Below are 13,447 nucleotides of genomic sequence, written 5' to 3'. Positions count from 1 at the left end.
AGCAGTGTGGGAGAGAAAAGCAGCTCTGGATGCATACACATACATCTACAGACATATATGTATAATTGTGCCCTGGGGATGTGCTGAATGGTGAAGGTCTTAAAGTACAGCCTGTGTACACTGCAGTCTGGACCTAGCACAGTGTGAGTTTTTTGTCATGCATATGATAGATGTTGGATTTTGATATTAACTATGCACATATATCATTTCTTATTAAAGAACTTTGAAGAAACATTGTACAAACTATTATAATAGGAACACCTGTTTCACCTCTGTCCATTCCTGTAAGCCAGCCTTTTATGAAAATTCGGTATTGTGTACAACAAGCTGCACACTAAAGCAAGCAGAACAGGACATCTGTACAGAGACACACACCATACCTAATGAATTAGTTTGGTCTAAGAAGCTCAGCTTCTAAAGACCCAAGCTGCCTGTCTTTTGAGCAGCATCATAAAAAGAGAGCGAGAGACACAGAGAACTCCCATGTGCTGGTGAAGACTTTAAAACACCCAGGTACTGGAAACCCAGCAGGACAGGAAGAGGCAATTTCCCCAAAGAGCAAGCTCCTGTGGGAACGTATGTCTAGGTAGTCTGGGAAAAGGTGTTCAGACATGCATCAGATAAAACCTCATTCTGCACCAGCAATTCTTTCCACAAACAACATAAAGATGACAGGATGGTGTTTTTATTCACACATCAATATTAATAATAAAAATCACTGGTAATGGAGGCCTTATAGGCTGTAATGCTACAACACAATATACATTCATCCTTCTCCTTGAGCCTCATAGAGTAGTGACAGTATAGGAGCCTCTTACATCATGCAATTAATTCCATTTGGATTCAGGGCAATTCCCCATTTGCAGCAGCAGAGTCTAAGACACATGAGAAGTTCAGGGAATATGAGGTGTGAGATGCAGGGACGCGGGCTTCATGCTTTAGGGATGCCAGGCACACGCATGGGTCCTCAGCCCATGTTGGGTTCTCAGGAATCAGGATCTGTTTGCAGGTAATTTTAGAAGAAATTTAATTTTATGTTTTTCATTTGGGGATCGAAAGAGAAGCTGTTCTGACTCCCTTATGGGGTCACTGGTACAACATGCCCCATATATAACCTCCCAGTAATGTCTTCTACTATAGGTGGACTTGACAGTGTTAGATTTATAGTTGGACTTGATGACCATAAGGGTCTTTTCCAACCTAAACGATTCTATGATTCTGTGATTCTATATTACTGTCTGGCACAATGGAGTCCTGTTCCATGAACTAGGTTTTCTTCATGGTAACACAATAAAACTAACAAAGAATAATCAGTCACTGGACTGATGCTTGAGCTACATTCACTCTTGGATATTGCCACCATCACTCATCTATTGACAGAATATTGGGGGACCCTGGCTACCACAAAAGAACATGTTTTACTCCTTAAAATGCACCAAATCCCTCTCACTCCCAATAAATTTAAATAGTAGCTCTAGTTCTCCAGGATGGACTGTTGTATCTGTATTCTCTTAGCTGGAAGGATGTCTCATAGAGAAAATATAATTTCACAGCATCTGTGAAACAAATTCTGCACTTAGGCCCATTAGTTCAAGCATGATGTGACTCAATTGAGATTACACTGGACTAGATCATTCCAGTTCAGCAAAGAGGTGAATTTAGCCCAGGTTTCCAGAAGACCACTCTGTATTGTCACTGGTGCTTTCCTTACTATAGCACACCGGATTTCTGACACTGTTGCTGAGATATGACCAGCTCAAAAGCATGCACAGCCTGACCCAACCTGAAACACGCTGTAAGAATGGTGGTCAGACAGAAATCAGATGCATGCTCTACAGCTCAAGATAAAAGAATGGCAGTGGAGAGCTCTGGCCAAAGGCATCAGTGACTGTCACTTGTCTAGGCAAAGGCTGCTTCCTGTAAGAGCCTAAACTAGGAAAAGGAGAATCATCTCTGGTTCCTTGGTCTCAGAATACCATTCCTCAGGTCAACCTGTATGAAACCACATAGCAGAGGCAGCTGTAAAACTGGGAATTATGTTTAGAAATCAACTATGTTCTCACACCGTATCACCTGGGCCAGTGGCCCCTCACTCTGCCTTGTGTACAAAGCATAAGGAGTCATTATCAATATAAGTATGTATACAAATAACACAAACATACAGCCAATTTTCTATTCAGAGCTGGAGCAACACATTTGGGAAGGATTCTGAAGCTGGCAAACAGGCAAACATGAGCAGTAACCCACTTCCTTACTGCTCTGCGACTCAAAGCCTTGTTCACACAGGACTGCTCTTGAACCCACTGTACACCCCAAGTGCTGTTGAACACAGAGGCAGAGCCGTACTGTTGGATGCTGGTTGGCTGGAAATGTAGAGCCCCCTGAGAGCTTTGGAGTTGCATGTCTGTCCCATGGTTTCTCCTGCATCTTCTGTCTCTCCTTCCACCCACGAGAGGCACTCCTGGATCTCTTGGTCCAGCTCCAAGAAGTCCTCTTCACTATCAGAGCAACTGTCAGTATTATAATCGACTTCTTCCACACAAGGTGGCTCATCATCAGTCTCCAGGCTGCTGTTGTTGCAACTTCTGCAGAAAAATCACAAGAAAAACTGGACATCATCAAAGGAGCGTGTGTTGGTCTAGGGGTAAGAGCAAGCAACAGGGAAATGTCTTTCCTGGGTTTGGTCCTGTCTCTGCTAATAAGGCATGAGACGGCACTAAGCAAGATCCTGTATGTCTTTGTGCCTGTTTCACCATTGGTAAAATGAAGAGTGATTCTTACCTACCTCACAGGAGAAATGCATCATTATTGTTATCATTATTACTGCTTATACAGAAACACAGTGCTGTATATACAGACAACACCATTCTCGCCTTGAGGCACTTACAAGGTTATCGAAGCAGAAATATAGTAGAAGAAGAGATATTCCATTTCCAGAAGGTTGCTGGTTTAATCATCATTCACCTCATTGTAGTTCCACATTTAGTTAAGACCTAATTAATCCAGGTGGTTGAAGTGCTTTGGCATCTTTTCCTCCTGGTCTGTGCAAGCTCAGAGCACTGCTAACAAGAGGCGGTACAAACAAAACGTGGGGGCTCTCAAGTCTTCAAGCACACTGGCTCCGAGAAGGGCAGAAATACCAGGAGCGGTTGTGTTTTGGAAGGAGAATGAAAAGGCTTTGACAACATGACTTCCTGAGGAAGGGCCAAATCCAGAGGCAAGTCTGAATAGCTGAGGAAAGAGTCTAAATGGATGTCACAGCTACGTCATCTGGCTCTCAGAAGGGTAGGTTACACCAGCTTAGCCTCCTGCCATTTACTTACAGGAACGGCCGTAGGCTTTCTTTACATGTCCGCTTTTGATTCGTACTGTATTAGGTTAGCACGATGCAGTATTTATGGCAGAATTGGAGCCACTAGACTAGATGGCTCCAGGGGATAGGGTCGCTCTCCTACCTAGCTGCCTAGTTCCCATTTGGCCCTGAGCCTAGGAGGGCAGCTGGGTAGTTTTTGAGACCAGAAAGAATCTTGTGGTTTTAATGCTGCCGGGGTCAGAGCCTGGATCAATCAGGAGGACAGATACTGTGTTTTTCACCTCCAGGTCAATGTTTTCGATCAGACTCAAAGCAGGCGAATGTATTGCTTTGGGGGACTGGGAAAGGAATAATAATCTTCCACCTCTGGGCCAGAGTTTCTAATTTGTCCCAAGCTGGGGAGAATGAATGGCTTGGCAGATGGAGCATACACAGCTTTAATGTGTGGTCTGCTCATTTACATGTCAGTAACTGGAATAATCTTCCAGCTCTCAGCTGTTTCACAGCAGTGCCAGCATCTGAGGTTTCAGAACATACCAAAGGTGTGAAGTATTGCTTTTGGATGTATCGATCCCTCCTCTCTTCTGCACTCCAAAAAAGGTATGAGATTTTCTCAGCTTTGAGACTCCAGGTCTTAACTGTATACAGACTACTCCGCAAGCAGAAACAAGTAATGTCAACCCACTTCTCTGGCTGATCTCTGGCTTAGTTTACTTCAAAGGCTGGGTATAAAGGATTCTATGAAAGCTTAATAGAGCTGTACAGCTTAAAAATAAATAAAAGAATAATTATGCACTCTACAGTTTCTGGCTCCACTTCAGTCTGCTCAGAAATCTGGGTCAGGAAGAACTCATACTGAAACTGAGTATGTGACATGAAACAAAACAAACCAGCCAGGACAATCCTCCCAGCACAAATGGCAACAAGCAGTGGTCTCTAATGAGTCTGACCAGTGGGTTTGATCTCTTCTTTTTTTATCAGATACAGGTATGACATGAATTACCATGATACCGAGTACCTATGATAATGTTCAAAGCTGACTAAACTCAGGGGAACTAGATTCTTTCTTTATAAGCTCTGCCTTTGTGGCTCTGCAATCAAAAGGAACCAAAGCATAACTATATTCTATATTGCACTGGGGTGTTTGGGAGGAGCTGCTAATGCTGTTGGGACAGAGCAGAGCTGCCACCCAACTCACTGATATTTTACAGATGGAACGGTTCAGTTTTCAACCTAGGAACAGCAGGTCAAACATTTGCATTAACTGGATAATTTTATTTAAAAACTCCCTATTATTACTTAAAGCTGGGAAAACAAATAACAGAGGACCTTCTGAATTTTTTGATAGCTTAAATGATTTTGAGACTGGATTTCTGACAAGAAGGGTAATATGAGTCCTAGCACAAAACCACTTCACTATGGAAGGGAAATCTGGAAGACACCAAACAATACGAAGGAGAAAAACATACTAAACTGCCATTTCCTTATATTGAAGACTTAAGGGATAGTCTTTAGGAAGCAAGTATTTATGCATAAAACTCTTGTAATGGACTTCAAAAGCTCTCCCTTGTTTCCTGCATACACAGTACTCAAGACACCAGGACTGTGGCAACTGAATACTTGGGCAGATATAATGCAGGGAGAGGCTGCCCGCAAATGAGGATGTCCCTCGACCATGACTAGAGGTCAGGAAAGAAGAGTTTCTTACTAGTTTGTTCTGCCCTTTGTCCCTTCGCTGTGACAGTGAACGAGCAAGCCAATTAGCACTGACCTTAGTAGTAGTTTCTCCAATTTGGACTGATACCCACTGGATCAATGCCACCACCACAAATCACATAATGAGCTACCAAACAGCAAATAGATGATACCAGCTTCCTCTCGCTGCCAGCGCAGGCCGTAATCACACCGGTGACTTAAACGTTGAAAGGCTCTTTATCACACTACCAAACTCTACACACCAGTTACATGTCTCTACTATATGGAATTTTCCAACCCAATAATTCACTTTCTATTGCAGGAAGATTTAAAACACATAGCAAAGCAGAACAAATGGGCTAGTTCAAACCAGCAGGTTAGAGGTTTCTCTGAAAGAAGAGAGGTGGCAGCATGCGGTATTTGGGAAGCGGGCTAGACCCCGCTAATGAAGCTGCCAAAGTCATTACATGCTGCTTCTCCACATCACAAAGACCAGCTCCTTTAGGAAAGAATGCAAATGATGAAACATAGTAATGAGTAGAAATGCCAACAACTAGACTATTGCATAACATTGCAGAGGGAGTGCCTTGCTGGTTTGTTTTTTTTTTTTTTTTCCAAAAAAGAGTTGTGGGGGTTTTGTTAGGGGCAGGTTCTTGGTATTTTTGTTTGTTAGATCCAATTTTTAAAAGCTGCAAAAGAATTCCTCCACACACACACCCCCCACACACACACACCCCCAAAAAAAAGAAAAAAAAAAAAGCCCTCCAGGGGACATGAAAAAGATTTACTGAAGAATAATGATGTTGTCTTACAGAAGGTAAACAATGAGGAAAACCAATGACATTACATTAGAGAACTCCAAGACAAATATGGTCTATGAATACCACTGAACGTGAACACAGTGCAGGAGAGGGGGAGGGAAGGCTGGTAATATATCTACAGCCAACAGTCCCCCAGCTAACACAATAAAACATGTACACATGTTGTGGATCTACTAATTCAAAACCTACAGTCTCGTAGCCCTCATCTATTCCAGCCGATGGGAACACAACAGCAATTTGCAACTTTATGATGTGATAAATAGATTTTCTTTGTTTTGATTTGTAATTTGCTTATTTATTGGGATATGACTTGATCTTAATTAGTTTTCTTCTTTTCTATGTGGGTGTGGGTGTTTGTTTGCTTGGTTTTGGAAAGCAAGCAAGCTTTGGTACCCTATAAAATAATTCCGGTTTTCTGCTGACTTAACATGAGGAGAAGGAGAAGGAAGCCCAGTCCCTCCTTACATGTCAACATAACTGCAGCTTTCTGGTATGACTGAAACCCACTTCTTTTGGTTGCTTCCTGAAAACCCCTTATTCTAAATCAGCTTACCTGTTGGGTCACAGCTGGACAGAAACCTTGCAAGTCAGGGTCAGCTGCACATAGGACAGTCTATAGTTGTGGTTGATAAACTAGAGCTGCATGCTGTACATGGGGATGGCTGGTGATCCCTCTTCCCATACATAATTCTCCTTCACTTGTGCATACACTTCCAGGGCATGGAGAAAAACCTGGAGATTTCCTAAGTAATTTCTCAAGATTTTTCACTCACATTTTGGTTGTGTGGCAGGTCACCCACTCTCTATCTATTCTACTGACTGGCTCAAAATAGAATGTGTTTTATTTTTTCTGCTGGAAAGAACAGGCACTGACAACTGTCCCTCTTAGGGAATCTGTGACTATTGTTCAGGGTTGCTGCTTGACCTTCACTTGACAAGCCTCGCAGGTGCAGTGTGTTAGAGAAGGAAATGAAGCATTTATTCCTTTTTCACATTGCTCCTCTCACTCTTAAGAAATTTGCTGCAGTCTTGCCAGAGCAAAACTGGAAGTGAGTGGTTAAAGGCTTCACACAAAAAAGAGGAAAATTCTAAGTCTGGAGACCAGTGCTGGTTATGGACGTACCAAAGACTCCCTGGGAAGAATGCATCAACAGACAAGTAAACATGTCTTCATCTCTCTGCAGTGAAAAATAACACCCCAGTAGCTGCACAATCACCCTGTCTGTAACCCTATTTTCTCCTTTCCTTAAACTTTCTTGTTATCATGACATCCCAATCCTTTCGAAGCTGCCCAAAACAGGGATGTGGCTGCATATAATGAGCCAAGGACGTCTCTGATACAGTTCATAAACTAAATAAGGCAGATTTTTTTTTCAAAATATCAGTCATTTCCCTGTGAGAAAACAGAAAAAAAGACACGTCTGACCTACACAGGCCAAGTTCTCAGCAATTACAGCATACACCTGAAAGAAGGGTGCACTTTTTCTCCACTCAAGCAGGGATCAGAGACCCCAACAAGTTCCCTCGCCACAGTTATCATACGCACAGAAGGGGAATCTCTCATTCTTCTCCAGCAGTTTTACCAATTGTATGGACATGTGTTTATGTTCTGGTGAGTAAAGTGTCCTGCAGCTTTTAAAGATATGCTATCCTCTCTGCAGTGAATTGGGATTGCCTCGCCCTTCTTTTTTTTTAACATTAAAATTCCACCTACACAACCAAATCTGAAAGGGTGTGTGGTCTTGCATGGTTTTGCTTTTGAGGAATCCGTATGTTTTATTAAAAGTATTTTACAGGAATACTGCTTCTGAAGTCTTGTAATGAATCTAAAATGAATCTTAAGCAGCTGCATTTGCTGTTATCCCAGAGTACAATTCTCCCTTTAATAGCTTCATAAAGCAGTATTTTAGGACATAAGTGAAACAACTATGATGCTTTCAGGTAATTACACCTGTAAGAAATACACTACAGCAACAAGATGCCAATAAAGAAGGACTTTAGTCTGCCCTTTTTGTCTTGATTTGCTTGCTACAAGGTTTGGTGCACACCTTGTAATGACTTTCTAATTTCATCTCTGCAATTCAGGAGCTCCCCAGACAGCAGCCTGGCTTGCCCTCCTGCCTGAGAAAAGCCAGACAAGGCTCTATTTAGTCCCTGACCTTGTGCCATGGTTTAACCCCAGCCAGCAACTAAGTACCAGCAGGAGCTTGCTCACTCCCCACCCCCATCCCCAATGGGATGGGGAGGGGAACTGGAAAACGGTAAAACCTGTGGCTTGAGATCAGAACAGTTCAATAATTGAAATAAAGCTAATGATGATGATGATTACAATAATAATAATAATAATAGTATTAATATAGTAGTAGTAGTAGTAAAGGGAGACAACAAAAAGAGAGAGACAGGAATAAAACCCAAGAAATACAAGTGATGCACAATACAGCTGCTCACCACCTGCTCGATGCCCAGCCAGTCCCCGAGCAGTGATCAGCCAGCCCTGACCAACTCCCCCAGTTTGCATACTGAGCACGATGCTCTATGGCATGGAATATCCCTTTGGCTAGTTGGGGTCAGCTGTCCTGGCTCTGCTCCCTCCCAGCTCCTCATGCAGCTCCTCACTGGCACAGCATGGGAAACCGGAAAGTCCTTGGTTTAGAGAAAGCACTGTTTAGCAACAACTGAAACGTCAGTGTGATATCAACGTCATTCTCCTACTAAATCCAAAACACAGCGCTGTATCCGTTCCTTGCCAAGGGAGGGAATCAGCTAGGTACTGATGCAAGATGTCTCCAGCTCTAAAGAATTATTGCATTTGCCTCCTCTGTTGCTACACAGTAAACAATAATGATACGAACTTTGTAGGCTCCCATGAGATTTCCCTTTCCCAAGACTCTGCCAAGGACTTTTGCATCTTACAACATCTCCTGAGAAAATGCGTGCTAAGCCCAAGGCAGTGCCAGGTGCCCTGGCTTTCAGCCCACCACGGCACATCCTTTCACAAACAATATGAACATAATTAAATACTGCCTTGAATTCTGTTTGCTATGGCTGAGAGATGTTTGGTCTTGTTTTGAACGTAGGGTTGTTTTTTTTCCCCTCCTGCTGCAAATAACCAGGAGAAAGGTGTAATTCATTGCTGAGACTTGTACTAATCAGTTTTTCAGGAGTTCCCAGGGTAATTGTAGGCTGTAATATTTATAATTTATTTTGCCAGATTAAAAATGGATGTCTGGTGCATCAGATAAGTAAGGAGCAAGTTGGGCTTTATCGTTTAGAGAGAAGGGAAGACAACTTGTAAATAAACAGAGAAAGAAGAGCAAGAAACCGGCTGACTCCTGGCCAATACTGTCCCCTAATGTTCATTCAGGCTTGCAACAATTTAGCCCTGGACAGAATTTTACTTGCGGCTCGCAGAAGCTCTCTGAGACATCTCAGGAATGACTGTTTCCATTCTCCTTATTGGTGAGAAGATGGCTGGTGATTGCTGTAAGAGCAGAGGGAATGATGAGCGCACACCTCTCATTACACATGGTTGGGAAACTGAAAAGCCTTGTATGAATATGAAGAACTGCATTTAATTGAATTGCACCATGTCATTGGTACAGCTTTGATCTTTCTGTGAAAGATGAGTTTGTATAGAGGACAAGGAGGCATTTTTGTCCCATTTGAAGGGTACTAGGCTTGACATTACACTAAATTCCTGGATTCCAGCTATCTCCATTCAAATACAGGCGCATTTCTAATGCTAACCAATAAAATTCACATGAAATGGTCTTTAGACTTGCAGAATGGAAAAAACGGTGAGAAGCCAGAGGCTGTGGATTCAGTCTTGTGAACGATCATTAATTTCTTCCTAATAGAGAAGCAATCTATATAGCAGTGCAGGGTTAACATTGCATCTTTAGCATTCTTATAGCTGTAGGTTTGTAAGCATTAATAAAACCCACTGATTTGAACAAAGATGAGTCAGCCACGAAATGGAGCTAGGACAGTTGGTGCAGACACCACAGCTAACTACTTTTCCTTCTCTCACCCTTCAACAGTTCTTAGGTTTTCTCTCTTTCTATCTTTAATACATTTACCTTTCAGCACGTGAAAGCACCACCCTGTGTGTACTTTAGGAGGGATTTGTGACCTTTGGTTTGTGATGATGCTCTCTTTCACATAGTGCAATACCTGGCTTGGAGAAAACACTGAAAACCTTATAAATATGCTGCTTGGAAAGGCAAATGTGAGCAAAGCAGTTGCACCCCCATCAACATTGAGAAGCTAAAGGGTATCGAGTGAAGTTTCTACTTACCTATGGTGAGAAGAGAGAGACGAACCAAAGCAGGGGCGTAAGCATGGCAAACTGGCTGTATCTGCACAGACATACTATGCGACCTGAGAAATTTCAGTCACACCAGACAGGTTCAGCTCTTCTGCACAAGTGGGGAACAACTTATTCACCTAAAACTGGTGCCCAGCACTGGCTTTTGTGTGAAGTCCTTGGCAACGTGAGACATCCCTGAAGAAAACTTGAGACCTGACTTCCTATATCTGCACAGCACCATGCTCTTGAGATTTGGGCCAAAATTCCTGGACACCAGAGCTGAAGCCCCGAAACACAAATTTTAAACAAGTTGAAGACCTTTATAAGAAGACATATGATATATTCAGGCACTGTTGGGAGACTGAGCCTGGGTTAGAGTGTCTTGTGAAAGCATAGTCCTGATCTTGCTTTTTAGATACTTATTACACTAAAACTTGGTGTTTATTTAAAACAACATCACACAGCATCAGCTCTGGACAAGCACAAAGGCAGCTCAACCCATGTTTGCTGTTGAAATCCTTTACAGGTTTGTTTTGCTACCTTTGACTAGACATTGCAGTCTTATGCTGAGCAGAAATCCATGGCCAGTGAAGCACCTAAGAGTAAATGGTTTAAGATCTGGTCCATAGTGATCTTGTTATATCCATTAAAAATGGGAGATAAACACAGGAAGAAAAACTTAGGTAGCATAAAATAGATTATATCCATCCACCAGCCAGCACTGTCAGTGGCTTGGATTTAGTCTGACTTTAAGAATCAGAAGAAATGTTTCCAAAACAGGTAACATTTTGGCTTTCTATGGCTTAAGCTTCCTGTGGAAACATGAGCAGTCAAGTCCCCCTCTATGGGAAGGTATTTACTAAGACTACCAGAACTCATTAGGACACTGAATAATGTAAGAGTTGCTGAATATGTTTTTGAAAGTGTTTGGGAGATCTTCTCACAGTGTCTCTACCTCAAGCAATTTCTTCTTAAAACGATAATCATGTTATTGATGATACTTAGAAGTCCAGCCACAGTAATACAGGAAGATTATTGGAATCCTTGTAATTGCTTTTGGATCCTTCCAGTAACGGAAACATTGGCACTGTAGGGGGGGAAAAAACGTGGAAAGATTTTGGCTTAGATGCTGAAAAATTGTACTGCTGAGGATAAATAATGTAAAGACATGCAGGTTCTCCTGGGTTCTTCTTTCCCTTGGTGCTGTTTCATATAATTCTACTGACTTCATCCGAATTTTGTAATTGGTTCTATATGTCTAATTTCAAAAGTCCGTGTTCCATATGTATATACCCTTAGTTCTCTCTGAGTGACTTAAGGCATTTGGGATTTTGAAAACAAAGTGTTCTAAGATGGCCAAGACAGATCTAGGCTGCACTTTAGTTACATAACTGTTTTATGTACATGGGTTTTGGGTCAGATAACTATGCATGCAAATATTTGTTTGCACACCAGATAGACATGTAACTACCTGTCTGAATTAATGACTGCTGTATATGACTGAATTCTAACCACTATACCCCTTGGAGAAGAAAGAAACCTCTTGGTTGCTAACTTTTCTTCATGAAAGTCTATTTTCAGCTGAAAACCACTCTGTTTCAGAGAATCTATCAATGATAGATTTGTATATGTGTGTGTATGTGTCCTGGTTTCAGCTGGGACAATTATTTTTCTTCTTGGTAGCTGGTACAGCGCTGTGTTTTGGATTTAGTAGGAGAATGACGTTGATATCACACTGATGTTTCAGTTGTTGCTAAACAGTGCTTTCTCTAAACCAAGGACTTTCTGGTTTCCCATGCTGTGCCAGTGAGGAGCTGCATGAGGAGCTGGGAGGGAGCAGAGCCAGGACAGCTGACCCCAACTAGCCAAAGGGATATTCCGTGCCATAGAGCATCGTGCTCAGTGTGCAAACTGGGGGAGTTGGTCAGGGCTGGCTGATCACTGCTCAGGGACTGGCCGGGCATCGGTCAACAGATGGTGAGCAGCTGTATTGTGCATCACTGGGGTGTTTTTATTGTTTGGGTTTTATTCCTCTCTCTGCCTCTCTCACTTCCATCATCATCATCATCATCACCACCACCACAACAACAACAATAATAGTTATTATTAACATTAATATTAACATTAATATTAATATTAACATTAATATTTCAATTATTAAATTGTTCTTACTTCAACCCACAATTTTTACCTTTTTCCTGAATCTCCTCCCCAACTCACGGCAGGGGGCTATGGGTATGATCGAGCAGCTGCATGGTACCTAATTATCAATTGACATTAAATCACAAAATATATAAATATGTCTATATAAGCACACAATATAGATCACTATCCCTTAGCTAGCTTTCCTTATGGGTAGATAAATAATAGATACACATATACGTATATAGGCATATACTCAGACACCCACACACCTACACAATTACATGGTTTGTTCTGTATTCAGAGCACAATTTTCATTACAAGACCTAGGAGGTGTCAGGAGACCCTCCTACAACTAGCTGAGAGTTGACAATAGATGGTCACTGAACCTTGATGTTATCGCATTGAAGTGGAAGCAATCCCAGTGAAAGAGCTGGCTACTGACCAGGGCAAACCAGTTCTTTGACTCTTGTCTTCAGGTGAGTGTTGACAAAGGAACAGGTCACCTGAAAGGAGACTTAGACCATCTGGGTAGGGCTTGAGATATAATAGGATTGTCAACAGGCAGGCAGAAATGGTTGTCTAAAACATAAATTATTTTAATCAGCTATTTAAGAGCTAAAATTAGAAGCTAAAAGCAAGACTGTGAGACAAAAGTTAAGATCTTGGATTCTCAGTAAGGAAATACGGACATATTCCTACTCCACGTGAACCTGACTCATTTTTGTACCCTTTAAAGTAAGGAATGCCTGTTTTAGAAACCTTTCTGTATAGCTTCTTTTTTCTTTCACAATCATATCTCTTCAAATAGGTAAGCAAAGACTGGGTATGAAAGCTCTGGTAAAAAGAATGATTTGTTTCTGGAGTGTCCAAAGACAGGAGAGCATATGGCACAATATGAGTGTTCAACAGCTGGTTTACCATTGAATTCTGCTTCTAAAGAGACATTCAGGAAAATCTCAGCATTAAGAGTCAGAGAAAACAGTTTCTGGAGCATACTGAAAACAACTAATTTATGCCAATATGATGGCAAAGCACTGAAGCCTAAGAAGTTCCAGCTGACGGACATCAGTCCATATGGCCATCTCCCAAAGCAACTTCATCTCTGCAATGTCCTATGTTATCACAAATTTATTGAAAGGATTCCAACATAAATCTGCAAAATCA

At 41.8% G+C, this 13,447-nt stretch overlaps 1 protein-coding gene across 1 annotated transcript in view; it reads right to left on the bottom strand.

The window, feature by feature from the left end:
- Nucleotides 1–725: 725 nt before the first annotated feature.
- The window catches only part of AGBL1 (AGBL carboxypeptidase 1), a 274,098-nt gene continuing 261,376 nt past the window's right edge, over nt 726–13,447 (bottom strand). Inside the window, exon 23 of the mRNA XM_040600245.1 lies at nt 726–2,585. Within this exon, the coding sequence (XP_040456179.1) occupies nt 2,279–2,585 (307 nt within the window). The 3' untranslated portion in view covers nt 726–2,278. The remainder of the gene's footprint in view (nt 2,586–13,447) is intronic.

Source organism: Falco naumanni, chromosome 7 (genome assembly GCF_017639655.2).
Source record: "Falco naumanni isolate bFalNau1 chromosome 7, bFalNau1.pat, whole genome shotgun sequence".
NCBI classification, from domain to species: domain Eukaryota; kingdom Metazoa; phylum Chordata; class Aves; order Falconiformes; family Falconidae; genus Falco; species Falco naumanni.
The sequence above is the reverse complement of the archived record's forward strand: the minus strand, read 5'-3'. Positions and strand labels throughout refer to the sequence as shown.